The sequence below is a fragment of the Buteo buteo genome, chromosome 27, assembly GCF_964188355.1.
Source record: "Buteo buteo chromosome 27, bButBut1.hap1.1, whole genome shotgun sequence".
Taxonomy (NCBI): Eukaryota; Metazoa; Chordata; class Aves; order Accipitriformes; family Accipitridae; genus Buteo; species Buteo buteo.
This window is the reverse complement of record NC_134197.1, coordinates 53167-76681: the sequence shown is the minus strand read 5'-3', so window position 1 is coordinate 76681 and position 23515 is coordinate 53167. Positions and strand designations below refer to the sequence as shown.

Genomic DNA, 23515 nt, shown 5'->3' with positions numbered 1-23515 from the left:
TCCAGATCTCTCTGTAGAGCCTCCCTACCCTCAAGCAGATCGACCCTGCCTCCCAACTTGGTGTCATACAGCTTAGTTCCCTTAAAAGTTAGAGGCATTTTTTTTTTTAAGCTTTCAGATGTAAAAAATGCAAAACTGTTTTTGTGCTATTAAAATTTCTAATTAAAAACCAAACCAAACCAAAAAACCCCAAACAAACCAAAAAACCAAACATGGCAGCAGCTGGTAAGACAGGTCGGAGCTACAGAGAGAACTGCATTAGCACCATGTTTGTCTGACACTGCTGGTTAGTCTCTGAACAACATGCACCACTGTGGCTTTTGATTTTGCTGTGGAGTCCCTGATGATGATGCCTAGTAAGTGAGTACAGTTGGTCTGGTACTGTCCCAAGGTTTAATTTGTCTTGGGATTCAGTTTTCGCTACCGCAGAATGTTGCAAGTGAGATACGTGCATGGGGGCATCCTGGTGAATAAAAGAGCGATCCTGGCTTTTATTTATATTGACTTAAGGTCAATAATGCTTGTTTCTCTGACTAGCTTGCTTTCTCCGCATTCTGTTAAAACAATGATGCCAGCAATGTACTGCTCTGTTTAAGGAAATAAAAAGCTGCCCCTTTGCACGCGCCTTCTTTTCGAGTGATGTGACAGGTGTTTAATAAAGAACCTCTACCTGCAAAACTCTTCTCGTGGCCTCTGGCTTCTCAGGTGTTGGAAGACTTGCGAGCTCCTTGTCTGCAGCATTTTGTTGTTAAAAGCGCAGAGCACGGGCCCACCGGCTGAAGCAGCTCTGCGCGCTCTTGCGGCAGCCCGCCTTCTCCGAGGCGCGGGAGCGCGCTGGCGTCGGACGCCTCTCGCGGGGGCAGCGCGCTCGAGGACTGACGCTCGGCCAAGGCTGCGCTGGAGCCCCGGCAGCCGGCGGGGCCCCGCCCCGGCAGCGCGCGGCGGCTCGGCCCGCGCTGGCTGCTCGCGCGCGCCGCCCGCGGCCGCGGCCTGGGCGCCCGGGCCGCGCGCGGGGGAGCCGGCAGGCCCTCGGGGCGCGCGCTGGTGGGGCGGGGCCGGCGGGCGCCGCGGTGTAGGGGGGTGGGGCCGGGGCCGGCAGGACGGGGTTGCGCCTGCGCTCTGTTGACTGCCGGGGAAGATGCCGTCGGTTTCGAAGGCGGTGTCGCGGGGTGGCGGGTCCGGTGGGTCCCCGCAGACCGAGCAGCCGACGCATTATACGTAGGTACCGCGTCCTGGAGGCGCCCTGCTCCCGGGGCCCCGGCGCCGCGCGGGGAGGGCCTCAGGACCCGAGGCGGAGGGCCCGGTCGTGTGTCAGGCCTGCTCCGCGCGGCCTCCCGCGCTGGCCGCTGGTCTGTGAGGAGACCGCCTGGCCCTGGCCGGCCTTCGCCGCGCACCTTTTCCGGCTCCCGGCGCCGCGCGGAGGAAGCCGCGTTCTGGGCCGGCCGGATAGCGGCGGCCCGGGCGCGGCTGGCCGCAGAGCGCCTGCGGCGGTTCTCCGCGCCTTGCGTCTGCTCCCACGGTCGTGCCTCTCTGGTCCGCGCTGTGACCCGCCGGCATTCTCCGGCATCCCGAGCCCCGCAGCACCCTCTCGCACTCCGAGCCCGCCCTCTGCAAGCTATGGCAGCAGTCCTTCCGCTTCTCCTAAGCGTTGCGTAGCCAGCTTCAGCTGGAGTCCTTGGGACGTTTCCGTGACAGTTTTTGCAGACCTTCCTGTAGTGAAAGGCAGGTCCCGTGTGCTCGCCGTCCTCTCTGCAAGCCTATCCGTTTTCTTCTGATACGGTCTATAAAGTCGCTGCAGCCCTCTAGCACTACTGACAGCTCACCTCATGTAGAACCATGTGCTCCCCACAAAGCCATAATAATTTTTCACCTAATTGTTACATTCGCTCCCATCCCCCATATTGCAGCTTCTATAATGTCACATTTCCACCGCTCTCAGAAAGACCACAGGAATGTGGCCACTTTCCTAGATACTGCTACAGCCTGTTCTCCAGCCCTTAATGTCAAAAAATTGTGTGCCTTTTTTTTTTTGGTCTTTCTCCCCACAATCATGGATAGTGTAGAGGTTCTTCTCTAAAGTTAAAGAGATGCTTCATAACTCTGTCATTACGTCCTCCATGTGCCAATTTAAGCAACTGAGAATGAAAAGATGCCCTTTATTCCTCTTTCTAATCCTTTCCTTTCCCTATATCTTCAATTCCCTGTAGCCTGTTATATATCCTGCACCCTTTTAGAGACCTCTGGGAACTCTCAAGGTTCTTCTGCAAGGCCTCCATATACCCCTTCCTCTGCAAATACTCCATAACTTTAGCGACGTAATGAGCTTGCTAAATTGCCTGATAGATATGTAAATTGAGACAGGAAGAAGTGCTGTCTTGCATCCTTTGACAAATGCCACAGTAGTGTCCAGACTGGCATGATCTTGATATCCAATGGAAAGAGGTATCAGACTTCCTAATTAGCTTCTGTGCCCTGCATGCTAATGAAGGACTGTCTTACTAACACCTAAGTAACCTTCAAAGACCCCATACTGTCTCAAAACAAATGTAACAGTTGCTGAAGTAAGTTTGCTGAACTCCCCTCATAGCCCCTGATAACCTTCATAAAGCCCTTCTAACCCTCTAGCTTTCTATATATTGTGTCCACATTCTGGGAATGTTCTGATTAAGGACTAATGTTTGAATTAGATGTGGTATTTAGCTAAAACAGCCTTTGTAGGACTATTTTGTATGGTAGCAAGCAATATGAATGCTCATTCAAGTAATTTGTTGGATTTATAATCTGTGTTTGGTGGTTACTTAGGACAATATTCTAAATACTGTGCTTTTTTAATTAATGTATTTGATTTTAGTTTAGTTACAAAACATAGTATAATTTTCCAGGTATTCCACTGTATTTTATTAGTAATGCATCTGTCATAAAAAATGAAGTCACTTGTATTCAGCTAAACAGTAAATTGTGCACAGGAACTAAAACTGTATGCAGGTACATCTGTACAATTTTTCACGGGCTATGTGCACTGAATTGTCAAGTGCCCTGTTAATACTGTAAAAATGTGCCTCCAAGAAGATAAACTTGTAACACAGTTTAATTTTTTTAGGTATCTAAAGGAATTTAGGACAGAGCAGTGCCCCCTATTTTTGCAGCACAAGTGTACCCAGCACAGACCATTTACCTGTTTTCATTGGCATTTCCTAAATCAGCGTCGTCGTAGACCTATACGAAGGCGTGATGGGACTTTTAACTACAGTCCAGATGTTTATTGTACAAAATATGATGAGACTACAGGAATCTGCCCAGATGGAGATGAGTAAGTGATTTCTTTCAGTCCTAGGTGTTTATAGTATTATCAGTGACATTAAGGAAAGATGCTAATTTCTCCTTAGTGAAAATGATCGATAGAATCCTGCTGCAGTTTACTTGAAAACATTTCTATAAGCGATTTGTCAATTTTGGGCACATATACTTTTATATACGCATGTTTTCTTTAGGCTATCACAGAGAATTATGATTTTGCATTGTGATGATCTTTAAAGCATAGCATAAGAAACTTGTTTTCTGCTAGTATTGTTGCTGCACATTTATGCTATTATTGTTGCTACACCTTTTTTTTTTTTTTCCCAGTTGCACTTCCTTTTTCTCCTGACAACTTTGAAATTCACCAGTAGGTGCAAACCTTACTGTATAGGGGTGACTTCAAGATTTTAAACTTAGATAAGTTCTGTGAAGGTTGATGAGTAGTAGAGGAGATTGGCAGTTTCATGATGTTTCCAGTGAGAAAAAGCGAAGGAAGGAGTTCACTGTTAGTTGTCTGGCTAGCCTGTTAGTGTTTCCATTTCCATGGACAAGTGTCTCTTCTAGATAAAGGCTACAGGGAGTCTTCAGTGAACTTGGGGAGGGGTAGAAGCTTTGTGGACATGAGAATGAACAAATGGTACAGCAGGGCAGGCAGGCATATATAGAGGAGCTGGCTATATTATGGTCATATGTCAGAGGAGCTACCTTCATCTGCAGTGATGGAAGCAAGGAAGGACTTCTGACAAAAAAAAAAAAAATATTGTAGGAAACCAGCCAGGAAATATGTAGTTTTGCTGGTCACCTGTTTTAAAAATTGAAGACTAATTATTTGGTTACTGTAGCGTATAGCAGCACTTGTCATGGATCAGGTTATAGGCTGTAGTCACAGAATAAAAAAGTGTATTTTTCCCAGAGGCTTTACAAACTAAATGACAGCGATAAGGTAAACAACAAAAATGCACTAGGCAGCATGACAATATTGAGTACCGTACTTAAGCAATATAAACAGCAAAAAAAATGGCTCTGAGGGATGATTTTAAAGAGAACAATTAATTACCTTTTCAGGTGTTTGTAAAGCACTCCTGCCAGTCCTGGGGCAGCATGGGCAGTTCTTTGAAAATCAGCAAACGAGGATAATGGATGCTCATGTCATGGATTGATTAGGGACAAAAATTGACCTTTCATTATTGAGTAATAGATACTGACTCTAAAGGAGGAAAAAGGACGCAATGTTTTAAAAGGCTATTAGCTGGGCAAGACTGAATTGTTAGAAGCAAGTAAGAGGAGATGTTTCAGTAACTGAGATGTGAGATTGAAATCTTTTTGCTGCAATTGGATTGGAAAGGTTGTCCCCTACAGTTGCTGGAGACTACTCCCTGGTTAGGAGCCTAAATGACAAATAGGGCGATTATATTGTCTGGTATAATGGAAGTGCAGAGGACTTGCCAGAAATAAGACCAGTAGTGAGATTCATACCTCTAGTTTAGCATGTTGCGCTTACAGTTTTGGTTAAATGGATAGGTTAAGGAGTTACCAGCAAAGAGATGGTGGTTTTCAAGTTTGTGTTTTGCAGTGAAATTGCCCAAATGTAGTAAGGATAGGAGGAGGGACCAAGGTTGGAGTCCTGTGGGACCCCTCACCAGAGGCATAAGAGAATGTTGAAGTTGGAAGATATGCTGCAGGAGGGATTGGGAGGAAAATGTGAACGTAACTGAATTCCCATGAACAAAGGAGAACAATGTTTCAAGGGGAGGAAAATTGAGTAAAGGAGACAGTAAATTTAAAAAATTAAGATAGATGTAGGGAAAATGGAGTCTGTTTTCTTTGACTCAGTTATAAGGTGAGATTGTTGGAGACATTTGTGAGAGAACTTTCAGCTGAAATGTGGAGGCCTTATTTTAGATCTGAACATGAGAACTGGTGGCTAGAAATGGCAGTCAACTGTTTTAAGTTAATAGCTGATTGAAGTTCAGGTAGAAGAGAAAAGGCAAACAGGGCAAATAGTTGGGAAAAGCAAGAGGAGTCAAAGGTAATTCTTAAAGACAGACAATGCCAGAGCATGTCTGTAGTGGCAGGAGGAAAAAAAATGGAGGAAAACACCAACATTTCTGAGGACATGCTTACAGTGTGGCAGCATTCCTGTTTCAGAACCCAGCAAAAGAGTGAGGTTTTGACCCTGTTTTGTCTTCTGCCTAAAATATAGCCTTTTATTTGGAGCAACTTCAATTTCTTATAGAAATAGGTTATAAACAGTAGTGCTAGGACCCCTTCATTTTAAGCTATCTGTGACAATACATTGGTACACTTTTTTGGCTTTTATCTATGTCTCTGTTTCTCTGTTCTGCTCATCTGAATACACGGTTAGTTTAATGCAGTTTGTGAGTTGGTAGAGAACTAGCAAGAAAGGTAGAGTGATGACACCCATAATTGTTCTCGGGAACATACTTTCAAGAGAATTAAAGTAGAAATTGTTGGTCTCACCCAGGCTTGACTGTGCTATTTCTTTCCAAAGTTCAACTTGGAATGAAAGCCCAAAATTTTAAAGCTGTTTAGAAAAGGGCTTTTCTAAGGGTAGCAAATTAAGACAGTCTGTTCTAAGGAAGGGCCTGTGAGAAAGACTAGATCACTTGCAGAGTTAGAGGCATTTATTTTGAGCAGGAACAGTGTTTCTCCCAATTTCACAAGGGAGGATAGAAGTGATACTTTTTTTTTTTAATCTGATGTGTTTTTCAACCATTGTAGTCAACTGATGTCAGGTTCTAAAAAAAGATCATTTTGGGTATATTAGTATCTGTAACGTAAGGCGGCTCTAAGTGAATGAATTACAGAAGCGTACTACAGAAGAGCACTTCAAGTAATTGTAGCAAAAAATATGTCAGTGCCTCAAGGTTGAACAGAAGTAGAACTATGTAGTTGTTCTCATACACTTAAGAACATTTAGCATTACCCTTTAAACTGGAATTGTTTTATTCTTAAAGGATATCTTTGGAATGTTTATGATGTGAATTAAGAAGCATGTGAAAAGGAAATACACACTTCAGTAATCAGTTAACCTTTTAAGTTTTTGTGAATATATGTTCTGTTTCATGGTATATACATCTACTTCCTTTGAATAATGTAATGACAGTTTTACTTTGTCAGATCCGGATGCAGAAAACAAAGCTGATTTAAATAGTTAAATGTTGTGTGTAGACTCCAATAGAACTTAAAAATACAGAGTAATGTTCTTTACTGATTCATGAATACTAAGTTTGGATTCAGTACGGTTATTTTTAGCTGGCAGATGGCTGTAGAAATATGGGCCATGAAATAGATCTGTTATTCTACCTGGGAACGACTTTTTTTTTTTTTTTTTTTTTTAAATAATAAAAACGTTGTTTTATGCTCCATTAAAATATTTCATTAATAAGGTGAAGGTAAGATCTACCATCCCTTTAGTTCATTAACGGTTGAGTAGAACATCTGTGCATTTTTAAGTGCATTGGCTTAGTTTGATACTATGTGTGAATAAGTACTATCTGCCATCTAAAAGCTGCTTTTATTAGGGGTTTTTGCCTTTCTGACTAATGATACTACGATGAACTACAGCTGATCAAGATGTCTGTGGTTAATAGCATATGTATTATTGTGGTATTGTATGAATAACATTTTTATGCAAAACATACACATGCAAAATTGATGCCATCGTTTTTGCTCTTTGAGGTTTGCATGCTGTTTAGTCCCCCTGAGTCACCTTAAGAACTAGTCCTTATCGAGTTCTTTACAAGTCTTAGACAACAAACTGTCCCAGTCACACTGGATAGCCTCATTAAAGCATTCTGTTAGTTTCTGGAGGAGGACTTAACTTGTTACAGGACTCTTTAGGCAGCTAGCAAAATGTGCATTAGGAAAGCTGTGTTTTCAATAAAGTTCAGATTTCATTAGCTATTGATGGCACGAGTATTGAGTCTTAGGGGAAACAAATCTAGGTTTAATTTATCAGAATTAAGAGTCTTGTGACACAGTTTGTATTTCTTTCCCAGCTTGGGTTTGGAATCCATGTTGTCTTTTTGTGGGAAAAAATTGTGACCTGAGTATTTATCCCTCTCTGACATTGCATGCAACAAGTTGTGCCTCGCTTGTCTGACAAGCTGTGTCTGAATATTTCATTGAATTCTCACCTTTTTTTTTTTTTTTTTTAAACATTAATTTAAAAATAATTGAAGGCTTTAACATTTTTGGGGGGGGGGACCTCCACTGATAAGGTGATTTTGCTAGGGAAAAACTGCAGATATTTAAGCAAAACATTTGCATCTGATAAGAAGCCATGGGCTTAGAGACAAGCAACAAGATGTAAACACCTGTACACTTCTTGCATGGAAGACATTTGATTCTTGTTTCCAACAGGAACGAGCAAACTTAAGTAGATGAAAATGGAGGCGTGAACATTATGCATAAGAATATGACAGAGTATTCTCACCTTTGTGAGGTGTCCATATATGAGTGAAAGATTAAGAGTTTGTAATGAACAGTCTGCTGGGAAAATGGAAACAGTTGACCCCTGCAAAGATTCTGGTAGTGGTGGGACAGCAATAACAAAAATATAGCCTCAGACTGCATTTCCTCTTGTTTAGAGTTCTGTACAGGACTAGTGCTGGCAAAAGTGATTGACTCTTGTGGGTTTTCTTATTTTTCCATATCTGTAGCAATTCTAGCAGAACAAAAGGGCTGCATCAGTGCTATTCATACCTCACAATTTCTTACAAACTTCAGCTGAGGCACTGTAATGGGTCCAACAAAGATTGCATCCTGTCTGTCTTTCTGTGTAGAGCCAAGGAGTGTGAAAGAACTACTTTCAAATCCTGAGTGTAGACTGTGCTCCATCTTACACTGACAAAATGAGATGTAGCACTGAATTTGGTATACCTAGTCCTCCCAGTAATTAATTCTGCTGGGATTTAAAGAGATAGGTACAAATCACTGGCTGCAGCCCATTTATCTTGTTTGACAGAATGCTGGTTTCAAATTCCTACAAGGAAGCAACTTGATTCTCAGAAATCATAAACAGTATCAATTCCTGGAAGTCAGCGCAAGTTGCAGGTGTTTAACACAGCAGGAAAAATGTATGAATTTGATGTAAATGTTTGCAAACAATTGTACTTGTTTAGTCTAGTTTCCAAATAACCCTTTTAGAATATACTAAATAAAGCTTAAGCCAGCATAAATTCTTATGAGTGTCAAAGTCTACTTAGTGCTTCACTATTCTCCCTCCATTCAAAGTAAAACATTTCTGTGGGACTTTTCATTTGTTGTTCTGTATCAGTCTCTAAGCTTTTTGGTGCAGTTTCTTTTTACTTGGGGATGGGGGAGAGTAGTTTTTGGAGATTAGGATTTTTTCAAAACCAGCAGAGACCAAAATTAATTACACTGAAATAAACTGGCAGAGAACAGACATCCCTGTGTACATATTTTTGTGTTTGTTTTTTTTTTAAAATTTGTTTACTGTTGGTAGTTGGAATTATAATCCATACATGGTGCTAGCCATTTTAAAGTACAGACCGTAACTCACATAGTTGTATCTGAAAAATGGTTAGTATATGTACAAAGATGTACTGCTGATGTAAAAATTGTTCTCTTCCTTTTAATAGAAGAGTCAGTTTAGATTTCCCTTGAGATTGTTCAATAAGTTCCATGTCTATAAAGAGCAGGCAGGACAAAAAATTCACTGTACTTCAAGTACCCCTTGATTTTAGATGTTGATAACATTAAAAAAAAATAATTTCTTGTACCTCTTAATGTAGAAATTATTTGAGCTTGTATCAGTATGGAAGATGTCATTCCTTAGCTGAGATGATGTTGTTGCTTACAGGGGTGCTTACTAGATTTATTAATAATATCTTTGTGAGCCAGCCTGCTATGAATTCTTATAACTTTAGTAGAGACTAAGAAATAGATTAATGTTCTTCATTTTGAAGCTGATCTGTGATGGTGGTTTGTTTGGGACAGTTTTTATTTGAAGAATCTTACAAAGTTACTTGTTATAAGTTAATAAGAGATATAGTATAATTCAGAATTAAATTATTAAAAACAAAACTCAAAGTGGTGCTCTAACTTTCCTCTTTCTATTATGTAGTTGCCCTTACCTGCATCGAACAACAGGGGATACAGAAAGGAAGTATCATCTCAGATATTACAAGACTGGAACATGCATTCACGAAACAGATGCCCGGGGTCACTGTGTGAAGAATGGAATTCACTGTGCCTTTGCTCATGGTCCGCATGACCTTAGACCACCAGTATATGATATAAGGTAGTCTTGTTTCAAATTCTTCAGCCTAATTAGCAGGAAATACCACATGTCTGTTATCAGCACGTACCAGAAAATGCAGTGTGCTTTGCATGAAAAATATACTTGCTTCTGTAACTGTAAACATAAGAATGCAATTCATTGTGCATCACAGTAGTCGATAGAAGCACACTGGGAAGTAAAAATACTAAGGTTTTGTAACTTGCATTTTCAAGAGCCATGTAGGTAGTCCTTACGACTGATAAAAGAGCAGATACCCTGCCTTTTGTCATTTATGCCTTGTAAATTTGTATGTGGGTTTTACGTTCACAAATTTATGATTTTGTTAAGCCATCTTTCAGGTTCTCAGCTTGTATGTTTGACATTTTGCCTGCTGACATTGTGTTTTTTTAAATTATGTTATATTTTTTCCTGTATAAGATGTCAGTAATATTTTCTGCCTCTGTAATGTAGAATCGAGTTACTGTCGAAAGAAGGTGCTTTGTGAATCAGGGTAGTGGTGGGTATGAGTGTTACCTGTGGCCAAAGCTGGGAGATAAGCATGTTGTTGGGAGGTATTATAAATGGGTGGAAGGGGAGCTCTTGCCACAGAAAGTGGTCTGTATATTCTGTAGGAAAGGATACCAGTTCCTAGAGAGCTTTGAAGCCTTGGAGGGTCACAAGTATCTCTTACTGGACACTGGAAGAGCATTCTGGGGAAGTATCACTATACGCTTGCCCTATTCTTATACTCTTCCCTAGGCATCTGCTATTGGCCACTGTTGGAGACAGGACTCCAGGCTAGATGAACCTTTGATCTGAGCTGGTATGGCTGCTATCTTACATTCTTACCTTTGTTATCCCTTATTCCCAACGATCTGTTGGGATATGATAGCTCTCCCTTCACAGTAATTTTAGTAAAGTTAGTGCCTTTTCAGTAATTTCATAATTATTTAAATCCACATTTTGCCACAGATTTCACTGCTGCATTGCCTGGTCACATATTGTTTAGTTATATATAGCTTTTCTTTCCAGAAGACTTCAATTAGCTAGCTGATGCTTCTTCTGCAACACATCTGTCCATTTTCTTTTTCTTCTTTTTAACTTTCCTCATTTAGCATATGCAGCATGATGCCATGTCAGTCTGAATACAGAATGTGTAGTATCTTTGTAATCTTCTGTATTGTATTAGAATGAGGAACCAATGTATAGCAAGACTGAAACCAAGCTCTGTTCTCTAAATGTCTTTTAATGTGTTACATGATTGTTTATTGGTGATTGGCTACGTATAAAGCATCAGGAAGAGCTGAAGGCATTTGTGGTAGGAGTCTATGTTTAACAGCTTGGACCTACAAGTAGGCTGCCTCAAACTTCTTTGGTGTTTGTGAAAAACAGTCGTGTGCCATTGCTTCTCCTGATTTCAGGCATCCAGCATTCATAAGGAAGTCCAAACAATCAGGTCTTATTTTTTCTTTGATGGTCTTTTTGCTCTACAATGGACACAGATATTAGGGTTTCTTCATTTTAAGTAAAGAGCAGATAAATAACAGTACAATCCCTGATACAGGCATTAACTGTATTCTCCTTAATAGCCTTGTTCTTCTACATATCCACCTTAAAGAAAAAGCACTCTCTAGGACCCGTCTGTTTTCCTTCTCATTGCCTACACCTTTTCTGAATCTGTAAAAGAAATATTTTGACTGTTTGAAAGGTTTTAGACTTGTCTTTGGGTCTGTCTTTTCTTCCTTTCCCTTTGAGATTTTCTTTCTTGGAGGTTACTTGGGGTCTGGGAAGTTCTTGAAATGCTATGTAAATGATATAATAACTAGTTACATTATAAACGACCACACCTTTCAAACTCCTCTTCAAAGATCCTGAGTAGGAATATTTTGGTATAGGAGGTAAGGTCCTTGAATATTTGTGTCTAGAGAAAGTGCCAATTGAAGGTAGAGGCCCTTGATTCTCACAGAGTACTATACATCCACCTCTGGTTTTGATTCCTCACCTTGTTTATCCATTGCTTCAAAGTCTGCCTAATATAATTATGCTATAGTATCTATCTTTTTTTTAATCTTTTGTACTGGTTTGCCATTGTTGAATCTCTGTACAGCTTAGTTTTACTAAAATGGTGTAATAAAATTGTCGCAGATTTTTGGTGGAGATTTCATATCACTAATACGATACCTTTTAGGTTGGTAGTAGTCGTTCTGATCTTTCAGCAAGCTTGTGGTTGCTTACTTTGCAAAGCAGTTGTAAATTCTTGCAGTAGAGATTCCATTTCCTCATAATGATTGTTGTTTGTTACTAGGTCTCCCGAATGTCTTGACAAACTTTTCTTGCAAAATCTTACAGTGAACCAAAAGTACTTTGACTGCTTTTATATGATGTAGTATTCAATAGCTGCATTTTGTACCTGCCTTCGGTGATAAGTTTTCCAAGGCAAAGAGTCTTACGGTATTTAATTCTCTGTCATAGAGGCGGAGTTCTGTATTTCTTATTGCCCTTTCTATATATTTTTTAATTCTACCATGTCCTATGTGGCAGTGGAATATCAGAAATTAATAGCATATTCAAAAAGTCAGCACACCAGCATACAGAGGTACAGATGGGCATTGCTGGTACAAACGTTGTCGGTGTGTATAATGCCAGCATTCCTTCATGTGTTCTGTTTGGTTTGTATGGCATGGTTATTCCTTACGATTGCCAGCTTCAGCGCAAGTAATGTTTTGAAATACAGTCAATTTATTTTTTTTTTACAATTTAGGCTTGTTAAGAGCTGGATTAAATGACAGAATTTTGATAGAGTTGGACAGGATTATACCTGCGTCAGGTAGGGTTACTGTAGCTATACAGTTTAGCAGTGTTATTTTCTTTTCCCCATTCCAGAGAACTTCAGGCACAGGAAACCTTACAGAATGGGCAGCTAGGATGCGGTGAAGGCATTCCGGAACTGCAACCGGGAATTTTAGCAAGCCAGGCAATGATTGAGAAGATCCTTAGTGAAGATCCAAGATGGCAGGGTAATGTTACCCTGTCTCCTTTCTCCGTTTCTTTATTGGTGTTTGACCTGATTTGTTGATCCTGGGTCTTCATCTGGGAGAAGTTCAAAAGCCTTTTTTAACAGAGTAAAGAATTGGTTTATATAAGTAGTATGGATATATGTGAACAAGTTGCACTGTCTGTCACATCTATATTCAGATTGCATTTTGAAAATGTTTGGTTTTGAAAACTTTTAATACGTCTTTTTCAGTTTACTTGATACAAGTGCTAATCTGTGTCAGTTGAATAAATGTTCTTAAAGGTCAGTAGGAGCTCTGTCTTGTGCTAAGTAGTAATGACTAGAGTCTTCATTTTTTGAGTCATTAATAGACTGTTTAATGGACTGTTATTCTTTGCTGAGCTTGACGATCAGGAATGAAGTAGAATTTTAAACAGAAAATTGGAGCAGAACATTAAAATACAAGAATGTCTTGAAAGCATTATATTAGATCTCTTAAAGAAAATCCAATTGCCCTAGTTTTGTTAAGGCTTTCAAAGTTGGTTCTTATGGTTTTGGTTTAGACTTGCTTGTTATGTAGCCAAAGATGTTAGTATCAATTGGATATTGTTAGAGGTCTTGCCCAAATTTTACTTTAGAAAAGACTGCTGGGTACAGTTACTTCCACAAAATTCATGTGGGGACAGTAACACAGGAAGAGGTCACGTGAAGGTGTTGTTTCTAAGGAATTCAAGGGGAGGTAATTGTATAATACTTTTCCCCTCTATATTTTTTAAATGCACTATAGGGTGAGTATTTAAGTACTAATAATGTGTAGGGCTTAACTGTCAGCTCTAGATCAAAAAATATTGGATGTTTGACATAAAAAGACAGCAAAATTGACCAACTACAAGCACTTTTATTGCATTCCTTGCATTGTGACAGGTCTGTGTTATATAATGTTGTATGGCTTCTCTCAATCCCTGTAAATATGGTGGGATTGCACATAGTTTCTGGGGATTGAAAATCATCCAACTAGTGATTTCAGCCTTATTTTCCTAAGCCTTTAATGAAACTATTGAAAAGGACTGAACAAAGAATAGGCTCCATGTGATACTCTGATTAATAATCTTTGCTATTTGAAAGTAAATAATTAATGAATCTTTGAGAATGTTTCTTCAGCTAGTGTTCCACAAATCCTACAGGAGTCTTGTAGTATTGTGCAGTTTGTTTTTGAGAACACCTCAGGCTAAAAGGTTTGCTGAAGTCAAGATACATGACATCGACTGCTTCTGTTTTACCTACATCCATTTTCCCACCTTAGGAGGAAGTTAGATTGTTTTGACATGATTTACTCCTCACAAACCCATGCTTGCCATTAGCTAAATTGTACGTTCTAATTTATTTACTTGCCTCATTGTTCTTCTGAATTTTTCTGTTTCTAGACAGAACCTTGTTTGCCATCTCCTAGTTCTTCCTTCCTGGAACCAAAGATGTAGAGACAGAGGCAAAGGTAGAGAAGAGGCTCTAGAATTTGTCCAGGAAGGTTTTACTGGACAGCCTTAACATGCCTTAACATGAAGGCAGTTTTGGTGAAATGAGGACTTTCAACACTAAACTTAGGAGAAATCCAGATATAAAATTGTATAAGTTTTTACTGTTTGTTTTACTAAAATGAATAATGTATTTTCAGGTATTAATTTTCAAAATGTTAGATGTATATAATGAGAATTTCCTGATAGTTTCTCTACCAATAGATTGCTAGTGCTTTATTTGTATACTTTATTGTAATATTACTATTGAATATAAAAGCAATGAAGATTGCCTTGCATGTAAATGCGTTAGACTTTTATTTAAAGAAATGCAGGAGTCAGTCTAAGTTTGTAAGAATGGAGGGGTCTGTGAATCATAATTTTTTTACAAAAAGCAGTGTGATGGCTAAGCTCACTAAAGACACTCTGAATGCAAAAAACAGTTGTTTATTTCTCTTAATTGTTGACCTCTTTACAGACACAAATTTTGTATTAGCCGGCTACAAGACAGAACAATGTACCAAGCCACCCAGGCTCTGCCGCCAGGGTTATGCATGTCCACACTATCACAATAGTCGAGATAGAAGACGAAATCCCAGAAAATTCAAATACAGGTACATAAATACATATTAAGAATAGACTTTTTGGTCAGTCAGACAGTTGTTAATGGACCGATCTGTTTGGGTTCTTCTATAAGGCACTTGCATATTCCTAATGGAATAAAACCACATCTTTCCCAATAGCCTTGCTACAATTTGGGGGGGGGGGGGAAAGCATCTGTTCAGAATGATCAGACAGTTCTGAAGACAAAAAATATGAAGCTGTAATGGAAATATCCTTCTTTCTTGTGAAGAATGAAAACAATTTCTATAACTCTTAGCAAAAATTGGAATCACTAGGTCAAACCTTCTTCATTATGAAAAGATCAATTATAATTTCTGTCTTTTTTTCTGATTTTGTTCTATAATTTTCCATTTCTGAGCAGTATTTTTAGGACCTAAATTTAATGCATGTCCTCTCTTACTTTTCATCATTACATCATTCTACATCATTCTCATACACTGTGGTTTCTTCATTGTTTCTGGTGTTTTTTCGTGCAGTGATACAAGGTTTAGAATTGATGGGCTTTGCTTGACAGCCTCAGGACTGTGAATAAATGTCATTAGACAGAAGATAGATAGAATCCTACTAGCTCATCTTTCTGTCAAAGAATTTCCAAAAAGTCAGAGTCTCTTAGATTTTGCAACTTCATAGGTCCCAGAATCTTAAGATTCTGAGATTTAGTGGGAAATTGTTTGAGAATTCTGCTAGGAAGTAGACACAAACATGCTCTGGACATCACTTTTTTCTAGGTCCACTCCTTGCCCCAATGTAAAACATGCAGATGAATGGGGTGAACCTTCAAGGTGTGAAAGTGGGGATAGCTGTCAATATTGTCATTCTCGTACAGAGCAGCAGTTTCATCCAGAGGTAAGAACTATGTTTCTACTTATTTTTAGCAATTTCAAAATGATTATGGATTAGATTATTGATTGAAGATATTATTTATGAAAAAACATGTGACATTCCATTCAACACTTCTAGTCGTTGAGGTATTTGCTTAAGCAAAAAAAAAAAATTGTTAAGAAATAGTTATTTGTACTGCTGTGGTTTTCACTGATAGGCATTTTTGTTGTACTGCTTGTGAAATATTAAGTAATATTATCTGGATTCAGGCATAAATAAATATGTTCTCTTTTTACCTAACTTCTTGGATTGGTAATGAAGTCACAGTAGTAATTGATACTCAGTAACTTGGGACAAATTTCTATTTTAAGTAGAGTTGAAAAAGCTTTATTGCAAATAATTAAGAGAAACTGAATAGGTCAGAAAGAGGTGGAAAGAGCAGAAAACTCTCCTAGTGGCTGAAGTAAGACACTCCAGAAAAAACAAGGTGATTTTATATTCCTCTGTAGGCAAAGTCACTGTAATTTTGTTGGATGGTTGAGGGTAACGGTGAAATGCTAGGGAAGAGAGCAGTGCCATGCAATCTGCTGAGATTTAATTCTTATGCGACACTATGAAAATATTAAATATGCCGGTTAATGGAAACAAACATGATGCTGAAAAGACATGTTATGCTAGAAGCTGCCTGTACAACATTGGATATCTGTTTTCATTTGGGGACCTTTGAATGGACATGAAGAATTCACAGCAGGATGTAATTTCTTGTATTAAAAAGCTCAATACTTAGTGAGGTATAAGCAAAGACCATTCAAGCAATTGCTAATTTCTCTTCCAATTATGAAGATTATTGAAGGCATCTCAAGACTATACTGGGAAAGGAATTCGTAGAATACTGACTCCAGGATTGTTGCAAGCTTCATATCATACATTCTCTATCATAAGTTGACCAGCTACATCTTTATATTAAATAGCTGTCACCTATCTCTACTCTTGAGATGCTGCTCCAGAATTTCACTGTCCTGATGACTAGAGGTTTTACAGTCCAGTTTTATTTCAGATCATCTAATTTCTTCCGCATCATATTCCAGCCCTTTTCTGTAGTAAAGGTGACTTCCTGCTTGGTATTGCTACCATACTTTTATTTATACAAAGCTATGAATGAAAGTGCTGAAATAAGTCACAAGGCTGAGCCTTGAGTTCTGCTACTCATTTTGTCTTCTGCCTTCCTCTTTCATACCATCCATTGTCATCTCTCCCTTAGTCAATTTAACAGCAGATATGTGACATTGGGAAGAGTTATGTTCGCCATTATCTTAATTAATGAATCTTACCACATCCTTTATTGAAGTCCTTACCAGAAAGACTGCATTTCCATTTTAGAGAAGGACCTTTATCAAAGTTATACAGTGAGTCTACCATGATATGCCTTTGCCAAATGTAGTTCTAATTTTATCCCATTTTTTTCTGTCTTTAAATGGTGACAGACAGAATAATTAGTGGACGTGCAGTGGCCTGAATCAGCTACTTTTGCTCTTCTCAAACATATGTGAGCTATACTTAATATACCTCAGTTATATGTGCTACTTCTGATGTGATGGCTTTATTAAAAGTACTTGCTAACTGCATCTGTCTTATTTGCTGATTTTTTAAAAGTTCTGACATAACAATTGCCTAATGCATTTCCTGTTCCTGAACTGATGGTGTTTTGCTTCCACATCAGCTGTAGTCACCTCAGTCTTTGTCTACTTGCTTCCATTAGCTGTGCTGCCTTTGTTGTAGTGTTGAACATAATTCTTACTGATAATCAAGGTGGGCATAGTGTTATCGCCTCACCTAATTTTAGGTCTAGTATTTAATTTCACAGAAACTAACAATGTCCCTGCACCAAAAAGGGAGTTTTCATTCAACATCATACCCTGTGATCCTTTCCCTCCTTTGCTCCAGCTCTGACTTTATCCAGTTGTGTGGTTAGAATGGAAATTCCATACAGCTTTTGTGCCTCTGACTTGAGGATTCAAAGCACTCATTTTATTCAGTTCATAATGAAATTCAATCTATTTAATGGTGGTCATCAGTTGCCTTCATTCCTCAGACAACTTATTTGATGTCATTAACATTAGTTCAGCCTTCCTTTTTTATGTCGTTTAATTTAAGTTGAATTAATACTCACTTTATCAAACATTATCTTCTCTTATGGGATGTTTTCATGTACTTGTTCTTTACCAAATTAAAATACAGAATATTGTCATTGTCTTTTGGCTCAGTGACTATTTTTTTAAGAAATCTCTTGGTTATCACATTCAGGAATAGCTTGATTATACTGTTAATAGATAGCAGCTGTGTTCTTGTCTGTAGCTGGGAATTTAGTCTTCTGTAATGATTTAGTTCTTTGAGTTTGCTGTCTGTCTTGTAATATCAGTATGTATAGATGACATGGCCATCTCCCAAATCAGTCTTTGAGGTGCGAGCTCTGCCCCAGTAGTATTTTGATATTATCTATATTATCACTTCTTGTAGTTGTAGCATTTTCCAGAAGGCACTCTGCACCATCTGGGTAGCTCATAGGATCAGGAAGGCTGTTTTTTGGCTAGGACCTCAAACTAAGACCGAACTTCCACTTTCTTCTGTTTAAACCATCTGGAAGTCAGCTCTTCTCATTTGTTTTCTTCTGCATCATTAGCATCGTGTATACATGTTTTGGGTTTGTATGGTGGGGTTTTGGCAGTGGGAGAGGGGCTGCAGGGGTGGCTCCTGTGAGAAGCTGCTAGAAGCTTCCCCAGCTCCCAAGTCGGACCCGCCTTTGACCAAGGCCGACCCCATCAGCGAAGGTAGTAGTGCCTCTGGGATAAAAGATTTAAGAAGGGGAACCTGCAGTGGGGGAGGAGATTGGAATGCAAGAGAAACAGCTATGCAGACCTCAAGGTCAGTGAAGGAGGGGGAGGAGGTGCGCCGGAGGAGGTTGATGCCCCTGCAGCCCGTGGTGAGATGGCAGGCTGTCCCCCTGCAGCCCATGGAGGTGAGCGGGGGAGCAGATGCCCACCTGCAGCCCATGGAGGACCCCATGCCGGAGGGGGTGGGTGCCCCCGAAGATGGTCGTGACTCCATGGGAGAGCCCGTGCTGGAGCATCCTGTGACAGAAGATGGGCCTGCGCAAAGGATCCACACCAGGGAAGTTTGTGGAGGACTGCAGCCCGTGAGAAGGACTCACGCTGGAGAAGTTCATGGAGGATTGTCTCCCGTGGGAGAGACCCCTCGCTGGAGCAGGGCAAGAGTGTGAGGAGTCCTCATCGCAAACCCTGTCCCCCTGCGCCACCGGGGGGAGGAGGTAGAGAAAACTGGGAGTGGAGTTGAGCCGGGAAGAAGGGGAGGGGTGGGGGGAAGGTGTTCTAAGGTTTGATTTTACTTCTCATTATCCTTGTTTTGATTTGATTTGTAGTAAATTAAATTGATTTTGTTTCTTCCCCAAGCTGAGGCTGCCTTTTGCCTGTGACCATAAGTGGTGAGTGATCCCTCCCTGTCCTTGTCTCAACCCGTGAGCTTTTCTTTATATTTTCTCGTCATCCCACTGGGGCCAGGGGAGGGAGGAGTGAGCAAGCGGCTTTGTGGATCTTTGTTACTGGCTGGGCTTAAACCACAACAATACAGCATTGGGGTTTTATATCTAACCAATATACAGAGAACAGGAAAGAAAGGAGATGGGCCCAGCTTCATTTCCTAGTTTGGGTGTGTTGTGGTTTAACCCCAGCCAGCAACGAAGCACCACACTGCCGCTCACTCACTTCCCCCCCACCCAGTGGGATGGGAGAGAGAATCAGAAGGAAAAAGGCAAAACTCCTGGGTTGAGATAAGAACAGTTTAATAGAACAGAGGAAAAAAACCCCAACTAATAATGATAATGATAACACTAATGAAATGACAATAGTAATAATGAAAGGATTGGAATAAACAAGTGATGCACAATGCAATTTCTCACCACTCGCTGACCGACACCCAGCTAGTCCCCAAGCGGCGATCCCTCCTCCCCCGCTCCCTCAAGTTTATATACTACATGTGACATCACTCGGTATGGAATACCCCATTGGCCAGTTTGGGCCAGCTGCCCTGGCTGTGTCCCCTCCCAACTTCTTGTGCCCCTCCAGCCTTCTTGCTGGCTAGGCATGAGAAGCTGGAAAATCCTTACCTTAGTTTAAACATCACTTAGCAACCACTGAAAACATCAGTGTGTTATCAACATCCTTCTCGTACTGAATCCAAAACAACACTATACCAGCTATTAGAAAGAAAATTAACTCTATTGCAGCGGAAACCAGGACAGGGTATGGTATCCACAAATGACTCCTTCATTTTTTGCAATGTCTGTGTTAGCTCCTGGTGAAATTGATGGAAAGATCAGTCCCACTGTTTTGTTGAAGTGTGTCATTTGGGTGAATACTTGTCTACAGCATGGACGTTTTGTTGCTTTTTCAGTGTTCAAGGAAAAATAAATCCTTTGTAGAGTGCTAAGCATCAGTAATAATTTTGTGATTTAGCATTTTGCTGTAGTTTCTTGGATGATCTTTGGGTTATGCATGAACTAGTAGTGAATATAGCAACTAAATTTTCAGCCTCAATTCAAAATCATGTATAAGAGGGAAATTTATCTAAATGCTTAAAATGGCTCTAAAATAAAGAGCTTATAGAACTGGTTGTTGATTTTTTAAAATATATAGTTTCATTTTTCATGTTTGCTCTAAGGTGGGAGTCCAAGGTAAACATTTTTTTTTACACAGCATATGGAAAAGTGCCCGAGAAGTAGCATTCTGAACTAAGAATTATTATGTATCGAGCCATGAATCTCTCGACTGACACTGAAAGCCAAAGACCACAGTACCAAAGTTTGGGGAACCAAAAAGATCCCTCTGCTATTTGCCACAGACTTGAAAATCACCAGGATTAGTTTTCTAAAGAACTTACGTGCTTTTAAATAGTTTCTTAGTATTGTTCTAATATGATGGTATGTCAGCCCCTCCTCCCAGCCTTGTGAGATCCAAAGATCATCAAGATCCTGGTAGAGCAATGAACTGAGTCTGGATCTTACTAGCAGCTTACTTATATAATCATTACTGTCATGAACAATCTGTATTACTTCAGTTCTCACGCACCCAGTCAGATTAGAGAAAGACATTTGAATGTTAGGATGATTTGAGTATTAGAGGTGTCCTAACGAAGGAACTGTGTTGAAGAAAACATACTGGGTTGGTTGGTTTTTTTTGGCTGTGTAAGCTGCTCTATTACATACATCATTTCTCCTGCAAGATTTCTTAAAAGTGGTGTAAAAGACTCTGAAAATTTTATTCCCGATGTTTGACTTGTTTCTGTACAATGTGGAAAACCAAAGTAGTTTAAGCACTGCTTTTTTTAAATACTATTGTTACTTACTATTTATTATTACACAGAAGAAGGTTAAGATGCTCTTGTCTCGGGTTTGCTTTTCTTAAAATTCTGCTCTTCTATTTGATTTTTAAAAATGATCATAAGAACTGGATTTTCTGAGGAAACTGTGTAATACATATTGTTAGTAAAGATAAAGAATTTTTCATTTAAAGGTTTTAAAATTTTCTAACTATTTTGTCGTTACATAACAATGTTTAGGTTAACCACCCTTCTGTTTCGTTTAGATATATAAATCTACAAAGTGCAATGACATGCGCCAAACAGGTTACTGCCCACGTGGTCCGTTTTGTGCGTTTGCACATGTTGAAAGTAAGTAAGAGAACTGTTATTTTGTATCAGTGTTCACAAAAATGAACGATAATTTCTAAGCATCAGTAACAGAAGTGACTTAACATCGTTAATTTTGATGCATGAATGGCATTTGATGTCACTTGTTTTTAGAAATTTATTTCATGTTTTCTAATACCGTACATTGCTATGGGAGCTTGCTGCATTTGCATCAAATTTGCATCAGCAGTAAAACAGGAGGTGCTTTTCTTTACAAATGCAGCTTGTCCCTGTAACTTTTTGAATTTGATTTGGCAATTTACTACACACACACACTTGATTTTTTAAAATATATTAGGTGTCCTATTGAAACCTATAGTAAACTTCTCAGGTAAAAGTTAAACATACTTGCAAGTATTTGCAGAACTAGGGCCCTAGCTAAGCTGAAAAAGAACATAGAGAAAATTACGTCAGCTGTCCTTTTTCCTCCGTAGCCCACTTACTTACATCTTCACTGAGCTCAAACTGTTATATACACAAAAAGGGAAGAGGGACCATTTTTTTCCATGAGCGCTCAATTCTTTGGTATGCATCTACACAAGTTAATTCTGGGTGTGCATCATCAGATTCTTTTTAACAGTAGTGTCAACTTAGGCTACCCCTACACACTTCCTGCACTCCAGAATGTGAAGCATGCAGTTGCTGCAACTATTCATGCCTTCTTTTCAGTTGCGGTGCAAGGCAGAACTTGAAGTGTTTCTATGTAACTGGTTTCTTACAGGTGATAAATATTTTCTTTTTTGATTATGTAGTTTTTGCTTGATTATGTAATCAGTAAAACCTCATATTTATTCTTCAAAAAGAAAAAAAAAAAGGTCTCCTCCTATCTTACTTTTTTGCCTTCTGCTTCTAGAGCTGGAAAGAGATGAGAGACCCTACCAATTTTGGAAACCTCCAAAGTTCTGCAATCCAGTAGTATTTATCTTATGATTCTCTAATGATAAGTAATGGCAGTCTCCTCTCTCTGTCCAACCTGTCTAGGCAAATGTGATGTTCTATACAACCATTTATTGTGTCACTTGCTTATCTAGAAGACTTCCAGTGAATAGTCATTCTTGCTGCCCACAGCTCTTGTTTCTGAGAATCTGTGGTATGGTCAACTTGTCTTTTAACTTCTGTGGGATGATCCATTTTACTTTTCCATGGTTTTGTTACTCAAAGAGGAAGAAGGGTAAATAACCTCCTGTATTTATTTCAAGAAGCCCATTATTCTAAGACCTAGCAATTCTTCAAAACATTATGGCAGTGACATCAGTATCGACTGTTTCTTCACATCAAAAGTAGCTCACTGCCTTTGCTTTCGTGCTGTTGAGGCTATCTCCTAAATCAAGTCCTTCACTGTTTGTCAGCGTTGGCAAGTACTTCTTTGACTCAGGAAAGTCTGAAAATACACATTTTGTTACAGAAGTGATTTATGGCACTGGGTTTACTGTTCTGTTTATCTGATATAAGTTTTTTCGGTCCTGAAACAGCTGAAAGAGTATGATTTAAACAAAATAATTGCATACATGCAGCATGGTATAATTGTGACATGCTACAAAACTTCTGTGGGAGAAGACTACATTTTCTCTGTTTTCTTCCTTAGAGCATACTGAATGCTGCCTCCCTTCTTGCCTCTCCAGCATGGCGAGTGTACAGGGTAAACTCAGCAGAGCTCTTGGAGTTTGGAGTTCTTTTGAGACCCCATCATGATCTACTTCTGTGTGTCTTGATCATTAGTATCTTTAACAGTCCAGTTGATGCTTGATTCCTATGACAGGAATCATTCTCGCAGGAAGCTGTCATTGGCAATAAACAAGATTTCCATCTCTAAGGAAGAGTTAAGCATTGCCCAGGCTAAAGATAAAGAGGGCTGAAGAAAAGTCCAAACTTAACAATTTGCTGATGTTATTCTCCCTAAGTGATATCTTTCTAATCTGTTGCTAATCCTTCTACCCCAGACCCGTTCTTTCTTCTACTTTGTAGGATGAATTCTTGTACTCTTTAAAAATCTCTGGAACTCTGAGAGAATTTCTGAGACTTTGAACATGTTAGCAGTGCTAATTGAGAAGCAGCAGCTTAATTTTCTCCACATAGTTGCATTAGAAATAATTTTATGTCCATCAGAGGAGACTTATGTGGCTCAGCCAGCATGCTCTGGAACTCTTTGGCTTGTATCATCTGGAATGAAGACTGTGTAAGCAGGAAATCTCAACACATAAACTTGAAATCTTGCAACAGTACCCACCCTCTGTCTCT

The 23515-nt window shown here is 39.6% G+C and overlaps 1 protein-coding gene across 15 annotated transcripts in view; it reads left to right on the top strand.

Annotated features, from left to right (window-relative positions):
- Nucleotides 1-1112: 1112 nt before the first annotated feature.
- The window catches only part of UNKL (unk like zinc finger), a 61389-nt gene continuing 38986 nt past the window's right edge, over nucleotides 1113-23515 (top strand). For 2 of the 15 annotated variants that reach the window (XM_075058703.1, XM_075058701.1), the window contains exons 1-7: nucleotides 1113-1218; nucleotides 3101-3310; nucleotides 9410-9586; nucleotides 12449-12582; nucleotides 14550-14685; nucleotides 15424-15541; nucleotides 21175-21259. In XM_075058703.1, the coding sequence (XP_074914804.1) occupies nucleotides 1139-1218; nucleotides 3101-3310; nucleotides 9410-9586; nucleotides 12449-12582; nucleotides 14550-14685; nucleotides 15424-15541; nucleotides 21175-21259 (940 nt within the window). In that variant the 5' untranslated portion in view covers nucleotides 1113-1138. Of the gene's footprint in view, nucleotides 1219-3100; nucleotides 3311-9409; nucleotides 9587-10324; nucleotides 10389-12448; nucleotides 12583-13984; nucleotides 14053-14549; nucleotides 14686-15423; nucleotides 15542-18636; nucleotides 18843-18961; nucleotides 19017-21174; nucleotides 21260-23515 lie in introns of those variants that run through there. The other 13 variants (XM_075058704.1, XM_075058702.1, XM_075058705.1 and 10 more) reach the window with 13 other exon arrangements.